Source organism: Sinohyriopsis cumingii, chromosome 4 (assembly GCF_028554795.1).
Source record: "Sinohyriopsis cumingii isolate HCF-2022 chromosome 4, ASM2855479v2, whole genome shotgun sequence".
Classification (NCBI taxonomy): Eukaryota; Metazoa; Mollusca; class Bivalvia; order Unionida; family Unionidae; genus Sinohyriopsis; species Sinohyriopsis cumingii.
Window position 1 is genome coordinate 45,228,557 of NC_142964.1, and position 19,118 is coordinate 45,247,674.

At 35.6% G+C, this 19,118-nt stretch overlaps 1 protein-coding gene across 1 annotated transcript; it reads left to right on the forward strand.

Annotated features, from left to right (window-relative positions):
* The first annotated feature begins 8,507 nt into the window (after positions 1-8,507).
* On the forward strand, positions 8,508-18,711 carry LOC149801077 (superoxide dismutase [Cu-Zn]-like). The gene is made up of 5 exons (XM_089954249.1): positions 8,508-8,671; positions 9,369-9,457; positions 10,306-10,496; positions 15,386-15,515; positions 18,042-18,711. The coding sequence occupies exons 1-5, from the start codon at positions 8,569-8,571 to the stop codon at positions 18,207-18,209; spliced, it is 681 nt and encodes a 226-aa protein (XP_089810375.1). The 5' UTR covers positions 8,508-8,568; the 3' UTR covers positions 18,210-18,711.
* Positions 18,712-19,118: the final 407 nt, after the last annotated feature.

Genomic DNA, 19,118 nt, shown 5'->3' on the forward strand with positions numbered 1-19,118 from the left:
CTGACGTCAACTTACTTCAGCAGCCGCATGGCATTAGTATTGCATTGCATCAGAAAATGATGCAATCAACTGTGGATGATGTGAGCATGATGGTATTATGCAATGTTACATCATTATTCCGGATGTTGCTGCAGTCCTACTGGAGAAATTTACACAGTGAAACATAGAAAATGAGGTATATGAATATCTTCAAAACGAGAGCCAATACAAATTTTTCACGGTTATATTCGTGTTCGGCACACCAAAATACTACAGATTAGGGCCTTTTCAAGTCAGTAATGATTTCACTGTTGACCAGTGTTATTGTTTGGGGGGTGTAGCCGTGTCATGTATTTTATTCAATTCCTCAAAACGTAAGGTTGTTTCTTTAAAAATTCCACAAAAGAGTCACATAAAGATGTTGGATGTGGCAATGAAAACTTAACAACACCACAACGGTAACTTTTGTCAGAAGTAGAACTATCTCAAAGAAACTAATAGTGTGTCTCTACATTATAGTCTGAGCTAATTTATCCTAGATATTTGGAATGAATAATGTCCAGGAAACCAAAACTATAGCTTAACTCTGTTTTTCATTAATCACCTTTATCTATTCTCAAATTTAGATGCAACATAATATTAGTGAAGGTCTATAATTTAGCAATAGGTCCAACATCAGCAACGGTCATTGAATACATTGTTAAGCTTGTCATTCCATTTTCATCAGTTCACAATCAACAAGCCGATAGCGCATGTACTTAATAAACTTAACACAATACAAGCAAATGTAAAATCAAAGATCAATTGGTAACTCTTTCGTTGTATAAATAAGAAAAGATAATAAAATCCTGTATCACCACAATTAAGCATGCAACGTTATGATCTGCTGTTACTGTTGCCTACGACATGCTTTGGAAAATGCCATCGACGCTTGCTAACTGATATTAAGTTGATTAATATCTTTCAAACCGTTACCTAATAAATAGCGAAACGCCTATCCGAGACAACTATAAAGCATCACGTAAAAACATATCGAGATGCAGATATTTGAAGAAGGAGTCAAACAGTACACGGGTATAAATAGAAGATCTCAAATGTGTACTGATTTAATGTTGAATTTATGAAATAAGTTCAATAATGTACAGCCTTTGTGAGGTTTGGTTCTATAACGTTTACAATTTCAAAGAAGATCATTTTTACGAATTATATAATCAAAGAGCATCTGTTTTGCTGAACAAACATAACTTTTTTGACACAAACAAAATCACTTTTTGTCCGATGCAAATTCAGCTTGAATTTACACAGCTAGGATATTCATGTGAACGGATGATGATGGAATAAAGAAATTTCAGATTTATTGTAATCTAGTTTTGACCGGATATTTACATTATTTGGCTTGGAACGGTAGACAACAGTAGACAAACAAGGTCTATACCTTGTCAGAATTGCATCACATGATCAGAAATATTGGGTCATCTGAGCTTGTCTAACGCTAAAAATTACTGTGGATACATTTCTGCCGGTTTGGAGTCCAGTTTTTATGTCGACATTTTTCTGTGAACGAAGGTAAGTTATTCGCTTCTTTAAGTTAACATTTAGACCACTTTGTTTATAGGGAAGATTCTATTTTACAGACATACCGCCTACCCCTGCCCTAAAGTGGGATATTATTTGACAAGTGCCCTTTGTTTCATTTGATGTTGTTGTTCCTGGTTTGGGGTTTGACGTCATTAGACGCTCTACATGGCGTAACATGAACTTATGGGGTATATCGGTGATATTCAGACATGTTACAAGGTTTTCGCAATTCCCCTTAGGCGATTGGTTCCAAAAATGGCCGCCAAAATATTAGTAGCAGTAGTAGTAAAAACAGAAGGTTCCAGAAGGGGGGTTGCAAAATTTCCCATGACCTCATCTTTGCAGGCCAAAGTTCAGATACAGTAACCCTATCGACACCTAGGCGGATCGAGCAGATAGTTTAGAGCTTTGACCTAGCGACATCAATTGGATTTAATGAGTTGCCTCCTTAGCATGAAATGCCAAAAACCCAATAGCGTGTAACAGCGGTGCATTGTACATCGACCAACAATAGTGGGGGCAATTTACTTTAAAGGGATACTTTGTAAATTCAACATCGAAAGTACGACTGCCTTCCAGGGAGAAGCCTTTACAGACGTATGTAAGTGAAAGGTATTTGTCGAAACACGGACCGGCAGTGGTAAATTGCTTATTTATCAACGCATTCAGGTCGTGTGATTTTCCCTTGTCTAGATCATGTAGGAACAGTTTTCAAATTTGAACAACTGATCAGTAAAGAGAATACTACACAAGAATTTCATCGGCTTATTTGGACCATTAAGTATCAGATAAAGTGATATTTTAACATGTTGTCAAATGGAAAATAAAACACTGCACACAATATATGTAAAGATTTACTGACTATCTGATTCAAATTAAATAATAAACTGCATAAAAACTTTTGATTTTATTAGTTTTATGAATCTTCGATAGATGTTAATGATAACATTATTCTAAACAATGTTTGAAAACATGATAAAAGAGTAATGTAAGACATCATCAAGCTAAATAAACACATTGACATGATAATGGAAAAGTAAGTGACAGCAAAATCAAACATCAAACGTTTTTTTTCGGTTTTGTTCTGTAAAACATTATAAGGTGCAAGAAAAAAAAGAGACACATCAAAATGAGTTAATAAACATAAATGGAAAAACGGAAACTCTTCTATGAGGAATTTGTTCCCTTACATATGTTTGGTATAAGAAAAGCCTTTGGGAAGCAGGATCGCTATAGTACAATCGATGTCGTCCTTGTAAACAAAATATATTTTACCACTCCGATGGATAACAAACTACCAGATTATATATATTATTACAGAGTTGTTGTATTGCTGGTTACTTCAACAGTTCCGTAGAAAAATAACAACATCTTAAAGTTCTTCAGTGTTAAGAAGCAATATCAAATATGGAATAATTGCATCTAGTGACAATGAAGAAATTATTTATGTCGAACGTTTGATCGGTCACTCACCATTTCAAATAACTCATGTGCAGTGTTCATAACCACAATAAATACGGTTCGAAACCGCATGGATTCAATAGCCAGATAAATATTCAGACAGCTATTGAATCTGATACAGTGTGTGTGTGTGTGTGTGTGTGTGTGTGTGTGTTGTTTTATCTTTAAACCATAACAATTACAAAGTTCTCTCAGCCAAAGTAATATCACAAGACATTTCGCCCAGGAAAGATCACATCCTTTCAGTACTCTTGTTGTACAGTCAAATATATTGCATAGGCAATTGTTAGACTTAACACAAATATTTAAATCATTAAAGATAACTTTAATCATTCGTAATATTTGGTAAAAGTAACTGATTTTTATTATAATCTGGCAGACAATTCCAAGAGAATAACATAAGAAACACTATTGGTGTTTGTATTTTTGTATGCCAGTGATTTAATGTTATTGGCGGACACGATGTTTTAGCCCCAGAAAAGGATAAATATATTGAGAGAGTTTTACTAGCTATAAAACTATCGATTAATTTTGGAGAGCATGAGATTTTGAAGTTCGTAGTGGCGGTTATCTACGTACTTAAGAAATAAATTATAAATTAAACAGATATTGTATTTGAAACATACAATAGGTATTTGTGCTGTTATTGTGCTCCCCGAAGTTTTAGTGCAGAAAATACTGGCCTGTCAAGTATTAAATGGTATGCAAATATTAAAGAGACTTTTATGTAGGGTTGGCAAATTACCTATACGTTCTTTCTTTACATATTTGGTACAAATAGTTTGACGTTTTGAATTACGGGTCCGAAATCAGGGACTTATATGAAGCACCTGAATTAGGAAAGTTTCTAACTGACTTTTGCAAATTATTTTGAGTCGGTCGATAAACGCACTGCATGCGTTTTATTATCATGAATTGGGAAGAAATAATTTGCAACATCTAAGACAAATTCTAATTCTTAAGTATTTGGTTTGGACTTTAAATATGCCAAATTGAAGATTACCGTACCAATGTTATAATCTTCAGCTAACATGAGGTGAAGATTTTAACTGTTGAGCAAATAAAGGAAAGAAGAGTATAACTCCAATATGGATATGGTAATGGTTGGTTAAACGAGGTATCTGATCAGCGGCTGTTTCTAGATATGCAAAGATATGATCATAAAAAAAAACTGACTGATGAGATCAGTGAAATTGATTGTCTTTTTATAAGCTAATTAATGGCAGTTTTACACTTCAAAACTATTTAAATCATCTCGAAGAGACGAAAATTCACTGTGAAGACAGAATATGTTTGATATGTAACAGAGAAATATAAAACCTGTGTCACTTTATTGTGTCGTCTATGGAGAAAGTATATGCCTTCGAATATTTATCTAGATCCAAACATTCAAAAGTTCTACGCATCTGTTTATATGAGTAATAAAAGCATGTTAACGTCAAATTTAGGTAAATTTATTTGTAGGGCTACGAAGATTTGAAACCATATTACAGTGATCTGTATCCATTAAAAACACACGTTAAACTGATACCACCTTTAGATTATCTTCATTAATAGTATGGTACATAAAGATTCATAAAATCATTAAATTTACATAGATGTAATTACGTTTTCTACGCTGCTGCTCTATTAAATAAATGCTTATTTAAGTTGTCGACGCTGCTGCTCTATTAAATAAATGCGTATTTACGTTGTCGACTCTGCTGCTCTATTAAATAAATGCGTAATTACGTTTTCTATGCTGCTGCTCTATTAAATAAATGCGTATTTACGTTGTCGACGCTGCTGCTCTATTAAATAAAAGCGTAGTTACGTTGTCTACGCTGCTACTATATTAAGTAAAAGTGTATTACCTTCTTCACGCTGTAACTCTGTTATATAAGCTATTTGTCTTCACAGCACAAATACTTAAGCTTTGAATACATATATTCTGACAAGTTAGATACGAAAATATTGAAAATAGTATGCAGATCTTTGTTCCTATACACCGGTACAAAACATTTACCGATGATACAAAGAAAGAAGGCCAGTCTTTAAGTCATGTGTTCATCCTAAGAAACCAAAAACAAATCAAAGAGATGTGTATTTCCTTGTCTAGAACATTTAGAGGCCTTTTTCTACGTCGCCGCTGTCTCATAACCATTGGTATCGGGATTTGTTATAATTTGACTGACATGTGTGAATTAGTAACACACACACACACACACACACACACACACACTCTCTCTCTCTCTCTCTCTCACATACACACACACACACACACACACACACACAATGCAGTAATCGATACGGATAATTCGATAAACTGTTGAAATGTGTGAGATAAGATGAAGAGGTATGCTTCTTACTTGAATATTATGTCATGATATTGTCATTTCTATCATCAATGATGAACATTTGCTGTTATTTTGAGACATTCTGTGCAAGGTGTGTGATATTTATACAGAGATGATGTATGACGAATTCCATTTGTATAGAGATAATATCGCCAGCTCTGCCAAGAAAAGTACAACGGCATCTGGAAAGGCCATTTACGAACAGTATTTTCAGGAAACATATGAATATGTACTTACAAACGTACATACATACATGCATACATGCACACATACGTACATACATACATACATACATACATACATATTATAAACAATTGAGATCTTGACAATACACTATTGTTACGGCTGGAGAAGGTCAGTTTTTCGTAGTGTTATACAAATGCCCGTACATACAGAAATTAGCATGAATCGCCGAGGGATCGATTTTTAAAACGTCGTTGATAAAATAGCATATATATTCAGTCTATCCATGTTGTCAGTTTTGCCAGCCGAGACTACAGGGGCTGTAGTGCTTCTAACCTTACGTATCAGAAGTTTGACACCTAGTAAAAAAAAGTATGTTTTGTAATCTTCCATATCAGCTGGTTTACAGTCATGGGGGACTTTGGGTGAATGATTTGGAGTGTCCTTGAGAAGGACACATAACTCCCGTTTTCTTGTTATGATAGAGCCACGTATGTGTCAAACGGTGCTGTCAAAACCAAGACAAACAACATATACATTAAATAAATCATCTTTATTGGTACACTGTGACAAGATCAGCGCTCATTTTGACAATTACGGTATGGTGCATTCTGCAGCAAAGACTGAATAATAAGGCTCATTTACAGGTTTGGTCGTATGACAAATTAGAGAACAGGTAATGAAAGGCAGAACAGGACGGTGGTGCTCACGTGATCATATCAGGTGAAAGAAAAACGTTATGCCTACCATTTTCACAACCCACTATCAAATTAGAATTACATTTTGAGTGACGTTCTTTACTTTTCTAACTTTACTTAAATATGATACTTGAAAATCCAGATAATATAGTTTCGAAAGTGATTTGAATTCCTTATGCATGTTAATAAAGAATATAAAGTACCGAGTCCTTGATAGCAGATTATTTCCTTTTCCAACCATGCATAATCAGTATTTTCCTTATTTTCTAACCTTAGCTTGAATATATCCCTTTCGTAATCTTATATTTTCAAAGTAGATAATGCTGTATATTCTATCATGAAGTTGTCAAAGCCATTTGAAATGGATTGTGTCAGTCGTTTCAATTAGATGTCATTATTCTACCAATAACTATAGCAACAACACCAACAACAGAACTATATATGTCCTTGAATCTTTTTCATCAAACAAAGTGAAGTATTTTCAAGTAATATACACAGTAAAACATCTCTGAAAATGAAAACAATAACCCACTAAAAAAAACAGCAAGAGATGAAGTGATGATAAATAATAATACAGATAAAAACCGACCAGGGTTATGTTTGGGTCACGCTCTGACCTAAGATGCTTTGATGTCGTTGCTGTGTTCGTTTGTAACCGGGCCTTGACCGCGTCAATTAAGGCTGTGATCTGATTAAAGTTTCATACGTTACTAATGTGAAATTAAATTCAAAGGTTTTCAAATTACAAAATGTGTCCAGGCGCTTAAATAAATCAAACTATATAAATATTTTGTAAAGAAAACTTGTTATAAATCCGTAAAAAGGCACGGATAACAATCTTGTGTTGTCAAAATATATGATTGTATCTACAGTGCGCACTCACTATGCTAGCACGCTGTTTAAGCACCAAAAAAAAAAAGATTTTAGATTTTTTACAGAAATGAACTTGTTCTCTTCATATTTCTAAATATAGCATTTACAAGTATGCTAATATATTTCTTTTGAGTAAATCCGATGTCATATATTCCGATTTACTGTAAAGAGGTTTGTAAAGCACAAGGTAAATGATGCCTATTTTGGAGTCAGGTAAATCTTAAATAAATCATCCTTCCATCCCCAAGTGTCAAATTGTTATTGCAACAAAATGTACCTCTAGATATAAACGTTCCCGGTGGTATTGTCTAAATAAGCCTCGTGATTAATCTATTCAATGCACAATACGTTTATGTACCTCATGGAAACCTGTACGTGTCAAATTGTCTGAAACGATCAGACACACACACACACACACACACACACACATATATATATATATATATATATATATATATATATATATATATATATACATATATACATACATACATACATACAATAATGCTTTTGTCGGCTAAATCGCTGGAAACCGCATAAAACTAGTCGATTGGAATGGTACATTTTCATACTACGTGACAGTTAGATATTACATACCCCACCCCAACTTTCGTCCTCCGTGTATGTAAAGACAACTACGGAATGTACTCATTGGTCCAGGATATTACTTACGGTAGTACCCTTTAGTCCAGAACTCTCAGTTTATATACTACCTATGTTACCATTTTTTTTTTCCATGCTAAAAAAAAATAAAAAAAAATATTGAATTCTGAATATTCAAAGTATCGAAAGTCACAACTGTGCAGCTTGATTAACGTGTGTGGCAAGTTTGGTTGAAAAAACATCAAGTGATTGAGAGATATGCGCTTCGAACAAACTTGTTTACAGACAGACAGATAGAACGAGATTAACTCCTTTTACTGCATACCGAGTTGGGTGAGGGAAGGAGGTGGTGGTAATAATTGATATCTCTTGCTTAGTGATACAATTATTTATATCAACATCTCAGGTGACAGCTCAAACCGGTCTTTCCACTCAGTATTGCAGGATATGAATTTGACGAAAATATTATTTGACAAAATCGTACAATGTCTGTAACAAAAGTCCCATTTAAAAAAATAAGAAGATATGAATTTATTTCTAAAATTACATAATCGGATCAATAGTCACAAATACACAATTTAATGAATACTGAACGATTTAAAAATCTGCATGATCCCTTTCAATTGCAAATTTGTACATTTGCTCCCCTGGTAATGAACTCAAATAATGAGGATGTAAAGGCCAGATTATTTGAGTTACAACTGTCAGTTATAAACGCTCTGTATAGTCACCACAAATATAATTTGGCGTACATCATCCTGAAGAGTTTTGTATGGACTGCCATCTCCGTATATATGAAGACTGTATTGTTTATAAGTCGCACATATACGTACGTATATGTTATTGAAACGTATTGTATGAACATGGCTAATGCAAAAATTAAGTTTGTGCTGGGAACAGTTGTTTTATCGTTCCTGACAGTAGATGGGGCTTTTCCTAAATCGTGTCCTAATGGATATGGTAAGACATTTATGCTGAGTTTAAGTTATTTCAGTACTAAATAATAGTGTTTGCTTGTTTGCTTGCTGTTCTATTGTTTTCTAATTTTCTTGTTTATTAATTGTTAGGACAACATGCTGGGAGGTTGTATATTTGTGGTAAATAAATTCAAATATGCCTATGCAATTTATTGAGTTATTGTTTTCGTGTGAAGATATTAAAAGATATAATGAAAATTCTAATAAAAATGCGTTTATTAATCGACAGCCACATCTCACAATGAGTAACGTACTATTTTCATGGTGCATTCCATATGTACTGAAATTAGCAATTTAATTTTTTGTACTTCTTAGAACCAATAACTAATTAACTCGAATTGTTGAACTTTGAGTAAAATGAAAAGGAAAGAATATAAGTATAAGTTTTATCACTACCAAGTCACGTGTTATTTGCAACAATTATTTGAGATATCACATTTGAGAATGCAATGATATGGAATAAATGTATGCACATCATTTACATTCAAAGGTTTCCGTCTGTATTATTGCGGAATCGAAAGAGATAATGATATTGCCTTCCATCCCTCCTCACCCACAACAAAACAAAAGAATACAATAAATCCACTCCTTTTCTTTTCACCTTTTTGTTAAGTGTTAAAATTGTCAGATCAATACGCAAGTTAAATATACATCCCTGACACTTAACTTTTTACTTTCAGTTTATGCGGAATGCCATCTTAGACCAAATCCAAATATAAAAGATCTTCCCAGGACAATTAACGGAGCTGTGTATTTTCGTCAAAGAGTGGTTAGTACTGTAGCGCTATTAGCGATGGTTGAAGTGATGACGATAATAGTAGTGGTAGTTGTGTCAATAGTAGTAGTAGTAGCAGCAGCAGCAGCTACCACGGAAGTTTTAGTTTTGTTTTTGGTAATTGTGACATTGGTTTACATCGTCATTCAGCACGAAATCTTTTAATCAATATTCCTTGATGATACGTAAATGATCAGCTATAAAATCACCCATCAAAAACCCAAACCAAACACGCACGGAACCGCCAGTGTCCAAGACTCTCATCCCACCCATGTCCGTGTGGGTCCGAGTCAAAATAGGCAATCGTGGGTATGTGAGAAAGTTTGCCAGTAACTTGCAGTGGGTCAGGTTCTACTATGGGTCTTTCTGGGTTCTTCCTACACTAAATATACTGGCCGAAATGTACAGCCTATCAGGAACAATAAAATGTCCTCAAAACCTACAATGAAACAAAGTACACTCGGAAGCATGCAAATGTGCACACCTATAAATGGTAGAGAATAATCTGTGGCTTGACGAGTTATTCCACCTTGTCAGTTGAAGCTTAGTAGTCCTGTCCCAACACACGGAACTCTTTTATTTGAATAATGAAGGGAAAATGTAATCTAATAATGATTTTGCCAATCTTCGTGTTTCCGCGTTATATGCTTTTCCCTTTATCATATTTCTAAAGTTTAGGTCAGTTTACACCATCGTTTGTGTGTGTGTCTATATATATATAGTGTCTTATGCTGAACGTATCCGACCAAGATTTGTCGAACCTGCTCTCCGCCATTTCTTATTCTACTTATTTTTTAAAGATGTTAATTTATTGAACGTCTTTTCTCCATTTCATTTATCAGACCAAAGATTGCCGAAGATTGGGGATGCTTCGTATTCGCACTGAAATCCAAGGAATCCCCACAAATGACCGAGCTTTATACCACGGTCTACACGTGCATGAGTCAAAGGACCTCAGCAACGGATGTGAATCAATGGGTCCACATTTCAATCCTTTAAGTGTAGATCACGGGGGTCTGACAGATACCATTGGGTAAGTCGCGCACACACTATCTAACAGTAAAATAAGGACGAATTAAAAGGTCGAATGGGTGCGTCGATCTCGTGCATTTGGACGTGCAATATACTCTTTCATGCAACTCGCCAAGAATAGAAAATATTTATTCACAGGAAATAAATCGCAACTGTGTCGGTGACCTACGCAGTTTTGAATGAAATAATTCAAATTACCCATACAAACGACTTCGTGGCTGCATTTCTTAGTCATTATTCATCCATCATGAAAATCATTCATTTTTTAACCTTAGTTGTTCGTTTAGCATCACAACTCCTTTTGGTCTGCAATGTTCTACTGAATTCTCTTTCGTCAAGTTAACTAAATGAAGATTTCACAATTTCTCAGACTTCTGAGAGGAAACATTGTTTGTGCTTGGTAATATGTTTCGAATCTAGACGTGGAGAAAGTTGAAAAAGTTATCAAAGAGAGTGAATATAGACTTTATTTCGCATGAGGTTAATTATAACGTTTTAGTATTATAATATAATCCAATAATTAAATGTATTTTCCATTAGGTACTTTTTCGATCGCAATTACCCCAATTTCAGTTCGCTTATTTTTCTGGTCATTAGTTAATTTTTTTGGTATTAGGCATGTCCTGCCTCTGCCATTTATGGTTGCTACAAAATCAAAATAAAATTAAGGGAGCACAGCGCATTTAATGCTGGTGACCTGAATATTGTTTTCTTTAAAGGAGACCAGAAACCAATGGAAATATAGAATAATAATAAAAGTACTATAGCAGAAAACCTTATTCTGAAGTATCATCTGCGACCGTAATGCCAATATTTAAATATTGGCAGATCTTCTAGGAGGTGAATTTCCGTGACCTCGTATGCAAAATTTCCGAGCCTATTCGGTTACTTTCGGGATGTGACGTCATAGTAGCGACTCCAGAGCCCAAGTGGGAGTTGCCAGAGTAAAAGACAATACTGTTTTGCGTTGCTTACGGGTGTAATAGAACATTAAGAAAAGCCTGTTGACATAAAAAAAATTCTTTTCCGAAAGATAAAGGCATAATGAAAGAATGGGTACATTATTACAAACGAATCGATTACAAAGCCACACCATACAGCACTATGTGCTCGTTACATTTCTCAAAGGAATGTTACGAGGGATCATGAAAAAATAGCAGCTCAAACATACGCAAATGCTAGGCCTAGACTAAAAGTTGGCGCCGTTCCAGACATACCTTTGGACATTTTAAATCCTGGGAAAAGTGTTAAATGTGTGAGTTACGAAAACAGGCAGAAGGACGAGTAAGTGACCACAAAATGCAACAATCAATCCACATCTTTTATCTAAAAACAGCAGTGCTAAAAACAAATCTGATAGCCCGACACCCAGGGCCCCTTCTGGTTTTAGTTCCGGCTCATCCTGTATTCAAAGTGAGGTGCGCGTCTGGCTTGTCGAAACAAAAGTTGTTTGCCTGAGGAAACTTTGATTGCGCTGGTGAAATGAGTAAATGTATTTTCAAGATGTTGACATACATGCCTTAACACGGCACAATCTAAATCAAATCACCACTGTCCTAGGTGAAATTTAGATTTGATTTTAATCAAATGGAAACTTTGCTAAAAATAAGATTCTAAACCGGTCGTGTTTCGAGAAAACACAATTTTCAATAATCTTATAAAATTAAAAAAATTTTAACAAATGCATTGTATACATGTAGTATGCATAAACTGTAATAATTGGAACTGATATAAAACTATTCCTTGGGCAGTTTAAAAAGCAGCAAATAAAAAAGAGGTCAAAGTTTCACATTAACTGTCTGACAATAGAACGGGGGGGGGGGGGGACTATTGACCCCTCTTGCCCCAATGTGCGGCCGCCCATTTGACGTGCCTTTTCTCCCTGTGATACGCCTTATTATTCCCCCACGACAAGCCCCTTTTGCATATTTTGGTCAGTTCTGGCTAAATTGAGAAATAGCTGAAGTTTTGATTTAAGTACGCAAACGATAAAGCCGTTGTGACTAATGAACATAATCCTTATCCTTGAATTGATCTTGTGAAAAGGACTGCCCTTCGGACATGCTTCAAAGAAACATTGTTCGACAGTGTGTGTATGCGTAAGCACCAGCAATTGAATACCAAATAAACGATGCCTATTTTGTTGTTACTTACGATGCCATGGACTTAATTTTAACAGTTCAAATCTGCAGTCACAAGTTACCGTACTTGTGGAAACTGTTTTTCTCACGTTTTATGCCCCACCTTATTTCCTTAGGTTTAAGTCTTAATGCATGTAACACTGTTTGCTGAATAAAATATTTATTCAGAATTAGTTCTTTAGGGCCACATATATTGCATGGTATATTTTTTTTTTATTCCTTGTAATTTAATCATGATAATTAAACTTTTCATATACGGTAGAGGAATGTCAGGTGTTAACTGGCCGAGTTTCTTTGGCGGAAATGGAGATGCGATTTTGTTTGCAGAGAAAATTTCAAAGCGATCATTCATTTAAGCTAATTGGTGACAATTTTATTCTTTTAATTTTTTTAAATACTATAGTACTGTTGTAGTTGTTTACAAAAATCTGAAATTTACTTGAATAATGTTTAATCTTCGCGTTCTATTTACTGAAGAAGCAAAAACGAATAAAAAAAAAAAAACTGTTGTATGATTTTAATTATTTCGTCCAGTGCCGGTTTAGACGTGTGTGCGTGTGATCTGAATTTTTAACGTAGCTTTAACAATTTTTCAGTCATATCTCTACGATGTCTGCAGTGTGGCAGTTTAGACTGTGGATTACATACGTTATATTTAAAAATGGTTTGGGGTTGGGTTTTTCTCTTCTGACAAATGAAAATTGACAGACATAATGTAATAATCGGGACTTCGCTGCGCAAAATTGAGAGATATTACGAGATCGGGAAGTAGATGAGGAAATACCTCCAAAATCGGGAGGTTTTTCTCCCGGCTTGAGAGTTGACAGGTATGAACTGTCCGGGCTTGTGGAATTTCATTCAGGACTTTAGTTTATTTAAGTCACCAGCCCGGGGCCTGTGCCTAACAAATTTCTTTTAGCACTTACCAGTACAGTACATAAACTATTATATCAAATTGCAGATTCAGCTTTTCAATGTGCAACCCAAATGTGGTCTCCTGTCTGCCTCGCTCGCCAGTGTTTATGTTTGTATTCGAGGACTGGTTGGTATAGCGTCACGGTACCACGTGATCTGTCGTCTCATCAAAACTCGGAAAAACTCGGCAATTTACGGAATCGTGGTATCTTCCACGCAATATAATCACTACCCGCTTAAGATATTTAATTTATAAGCACTACAGTCGAATTAAAATCTGAAGAGAGTTACATACGTTAAAGGAAAATTTTGATTTCTAGTCTCCTTTAAAGGTGTCTCAAAACTATTTAAAAAGGGTCAAAACTACTCCATATAACAACGCCAACAGGTTCGCAATACATTATAGGCGATTAAACCAAAGAATCACGAATTTAGCTTATGGTAATTAGGGATGCCCTATACTGAGGACATTATTGTGGAATCCTCGACTGTAATTTACTTACTTTTGAAAATAAATCGAAATAATAATAAAAAAATGAACTAAAGACTTTCAGGCAAATTACCTGTATTTTTTGTCGAAAATGCGGTCACTGGTGTCTATTAATTAAAGGTCTATAAAAATGAAAAAGAGCAGTGACTCTAGCCCTCAATAGCTATGCAAAGAGGCTTGCGGTAAATCAAAGGAGATTTAGAAAGCATCCACTAATAGCAAAGGAGGGGTGGGGCTTTGGCCTCACAGTAACCAACAAGAACATGATCGCGACTGTTGACCAAGGATTATTTACTGAATGAAGTAACATCTACTACGTTTACGAAGCCTTCTGACTACCTCAGCAGCCTCCATACCTTAAAGTTTGATGCTATCATCTTTTATTTAGAAAGACCACTCAGGTGGCCTAGAGATTAGAGCGTCAGCCTCATATGCGAGAGGTCGAGGGTTCGAGCCCCGGCCTAGTCATATCAATGATTCATAAAAACTTTACTAACAGCTGCGTCGCTAGTTGCTCAGAATTAAGAGGTTAGTGTTAAGACTGGTTGGCCTAGTGTCAGGATAATGTGACTGGGTGGGACATCCTGTTACATGTCTCCGGCATCATGCCACACTGCAGATATTGTATCGATATGACTGAAAAATTGTTAAAGCTACCATAAAAGTCCAAATCACACGCTCACACACACACACACACACACACACACACACACAATTTTGTTTAGAATAATATTTGCATAAACATATTGAAAGTTTATCTCTGTTTATCTCACCCTTATTTCTAACTATTGCTCAGCTAATTGAAAAGTTGATTTACTTGTACGGTGGACTTATATTCGAGTAAAGGTATCTGTATGCTTAGATAAACTTTAGGGAATTTACGTATGCGTAAGTGTGCTGGTGGACCTGGCATAATTTGTCAAATATTATTTATGTATTGCAATATTTTATCGTGTATTTTTGAACTCCTTAAAACACAGTGTATAAGAAAGAAGTTAGGTATTTAAGCGCCCTTCCCTCTATGCTGACGTACTGTGGTATTAATTTTAAAGGAATGCAAATGTTAAAAAGATCTATTTGATGCAGGCATATTTTCAAATCACAATACTTTCAAATATTGATGTGCCTCGACAATAATGTATAGCAGCATATAATAGTATATGTATTTGTCCGTTCGGATGCGTTTTGCATTTAGGTCAGTTTCTTAGCCACTGTGGTTGGGCTTACTTGTTCCGTGAACACATGAGCGTGGAGTTTGACCAGAGGAGGGAGGAGGTGCTTTTTCCGTCGTAGGTGACTGAAAAACGTATTATTTAACTAATAATAAACACAAACCTATTTCAGTATGCGCCATCTCGGTGACTTCGGAAACGTACTCCAGTCCAGAAGAAAAGGAGGTCGTGTGTCTGACACACGTCATGACTATTTAGCAAACCTGGTAGGGCCTAACACCATCGTCGGCCGGGGTCTCGTGGTAAGTTTTGTACTTATACTTGTTTAATTTCATCCCATTCTTTTTATTAAATAGATAAGAAACTTGCAAATGTTTCCGTCAGTATTGAGTCATCTTATTTAACACAGTCAAGACGCCCGTAAGAAACGCTATGACTGCACGTTATTTGTATGTGATGCTACCCCAAAGTGACCTAGTAGTCTAAGGCGCTTACCGTTGCAGACCACTCACACATCGAGTTCGAGTCTTGGCTCGGTCTTCATGGGTATGTGAGAAAGTTTGTTATTGGGTTGCCGTCGGTCAGTGGTTCTTCCCAAGGTCTTCCTCCACCAAAATATACTGGTCGCTATTTATATCCAATCATGTTCTGAAGAATGGCGTTAACCGCTACCTCCTACAAGACAAGAAGGATATTTGGTAAATATTCAATTGTTACACGCATATTGTTTTTTACACGCCATCAAAAGTTTTTTTATGTTGGCGTCCATTTAATAGTGTCTGAAATTATCGCGAAATTATTGTCAGAGGCAAGTGTTCACCATGGACCAAAATCAGTAACAATTTGTTTAACCAGCCCTTCTTTGAAGCTAAGTTTGAGCTGCATTGTGTTGCAACTGATACAACTGTATATCTTTGAGTTCATTTGGATAGTCAAAGTAAACACCCGTATTTCAATGTGCGACCGTAGTGATTTTTCCCGTTGTCTATCTGACTTGATATCTTCAAACCAATAAGGACCGCTCCGGTGTCCTAGTGGTTAGAGCGTCCGCCTCGGAAGCGTCAGGTCGTGGGTTCGAACTCCGGCCGAGTCATACCAAAGATTTACAAAAATGACATTTGCAGCTGTCTCGCTTGGCGCTCAGCATTAAGAGGTTAGTGTTAGAACTAGTCGGCCTGGTGTCAGGATAATGTGGCTAGGTGGGACATCATGCTACGTGTCTGCGGCATGAAGCCCCAGTGCTAGACATGACTATAAACTGCCACACTGCAGACATCGTAGCGATATGACTGAAATATTGTTAAAGCTACGTTAAAAATCCTAATCACACACACACACACACACACACACCAAACCTGTCATGTTTGATGTGCGACTATATGCAATCAATTGCATTTGGTTCAGTACAATTTGAGAGACAGCTAATTCCACACTTACCTTTCAACTTCTTACGAGCTTTTAAATTTGTGATAGTATTCAAAGATGATTTTAACATACGTGCAATTTGAATTAACTTACAAATAGTAGCGAAATGGTAGTAAGTCACTGGTGATATTTCGAAATCGCTTGATAGTTGCTCTTGTTCTGAATTTCAGACTTTAACTCTTGTAATCAGTTCTGTTCTATCTTGTGAGAATTTGTTAGCTTTTATTATTCACTTACCTGTAGTACATCCATTGTACAGGTTCAGAGAAAAATATGATAAACCCGGCAATTTATTTCTGCTCAGGGTCAGCAACTTTTTCAAAATTATCTGACCACCGAAGGACAATGGTCTGTTTAGCACACTGCTATGTAATATCAATCTACATTACTTTCCAAAATTTGAAGCAATCTTAGATAACACGATTCTTATGGCTATTAATTTATAGAACCTGCAACATTGCAATTTTTGAAATAATTTTAATTGCGAGGCATTATACCTTCAAGGTTTACAAGAACCGCTACGGCTCACAGGTTAGTGTGCCGTACTCGCGACTGAAAACTGGGTTGGAATCCCATCATTGTGTCAGCACAGGTCGCCTACAAGAGTATGTCCTTGGGCAAGGTACTTCACCCCATGTGTCTCGACATTAAATAACCCACTTGTGTTATTGTGTAGAGGCATATTAAACCAAAGCCAATAAATGAGACACATGTTCAATAGGCGAGAATGGTATGGTATCAACTGGTCTCAGAAACTTTTAAACTTGTGGATAATACTAGACTACGTGTATGATACATTTTCTTATTTCCTAATTAATCACGGAAATTTCACGATATAGGGACTTCATTAGCTCTAAAATTCCATTTCCGCTCCTATGTACAATTTAATACAGTTGCTATAAAGTTGTAATTTTCTTTTATATTGTAATTTATTGCCTGTTTTCAAAATACATTATTGGCATTAAGAACTACTATGTGGAAAACCTTGTTTCCAATTCCCTATTTGCAAGAACAAACCGCAGTAAGTAATAAGTCCAAGACATGCATAACAATAACAACAGTATTTCCGGTTTAAATACTAGCAGATTATCTGACATACTTCCCATGTATGGTTGTCCCTATATCTCTCCCCTGGCCCATTAAATTCTGTCTTTTAAAGCCAAATAAAAAATGTAATTTAAATAAGTTTTCAAGAGCGCGGGGGAAACCTAATACATATTGGGCATATTTTTTGGTAGGATATTCTGCTTTTCGACCGTAAAATGAAAACACTGAAAAGTATTGTTAAAATATAAGCTCTACACATATAGGCTTGCTAAACTTGGAAGTTATTTAGTATCTTTCAAAATTTTCATATTTAATGAGTACTTGTTTGATATACTTCTATATGTATAACATTTCAGTTACACGCAAAGAAGGATGACCTCGGTCTCGGTGGTGATGCTGGAAGTCTGACGACCGGAAACTCGGGTGCACGTCTGGCATGTTGCGTAATCGAACAGACTAATAAAGAAAAAGACTTCGAAAAATTTGTCGAAAATATTCCCGTGCAGGCCCATTTGACGCAGTAATGTACTATTTGAACTAATTTTCTTTTGAAAAGATATTAAACAAAAAGTACCCGAACAAGATTATCTGTACACGTTTTTTAATAGTCTACATGGAAACAATGATGATGAGTTACGTCTAAACTGAAAATGCAAGGTGTGTTCCGGTTGCAATGCACGTTCAATCGAATTCTCTTGGTCTCACCACCTACTCTGGGAACTTCTTCGTTTGTAGTTCCTCTCCCAACTGGCCCATATTTTTGTGTAGCAATCCACATAAATATTCGTACACCCTAAACATTTTACAGAAATGAACATATAGTAATATTATAACCAAGGATATGATCTCTAAATGCAGTCGTTGTATTGGAAATTTGATAACATCGAAAGCTTGAACAATTTGTGTTCAGACTGAATTATAGTTTCGATAAGAATACAAAACTCGCCGGTATAAGCACATCTTGAGCTTTTTTGAGATATTTATAATGGCTTTGACAGTCTCAATAAAAATATTAAATAAAAACTATGCATTAGTATTGGGTGGTTGATTTTTTGAACGTGCTTCTACATTTCTCTTCTGCTAGGAATTTCGCTTCAGGATTAAAAGGTACTTCATTTTCTTTTAATAGTCGATGTTCAAATTCATTCTCTTTCTCTTCTTTTCTTTCTCTTATCCAAAGTAATTCTTTTTTATATACAGCATTGCATTATCTATCTCTTTTGAAAACTATTATCAACAATTGTATGTATGTATGTATGTATGTATGTATGTATGTATGTATGTATGTATGTATACATGCATCTATCTATCTATCTATCTATCTATCTATCTATCTATCCATCAATTTATCATCTATGATGTAATGTCTCAAGCGAGTTTACTTTACACCGTTGATAATCCAAAACCCTCGCGATGAAGAAGGCGTACGTAAT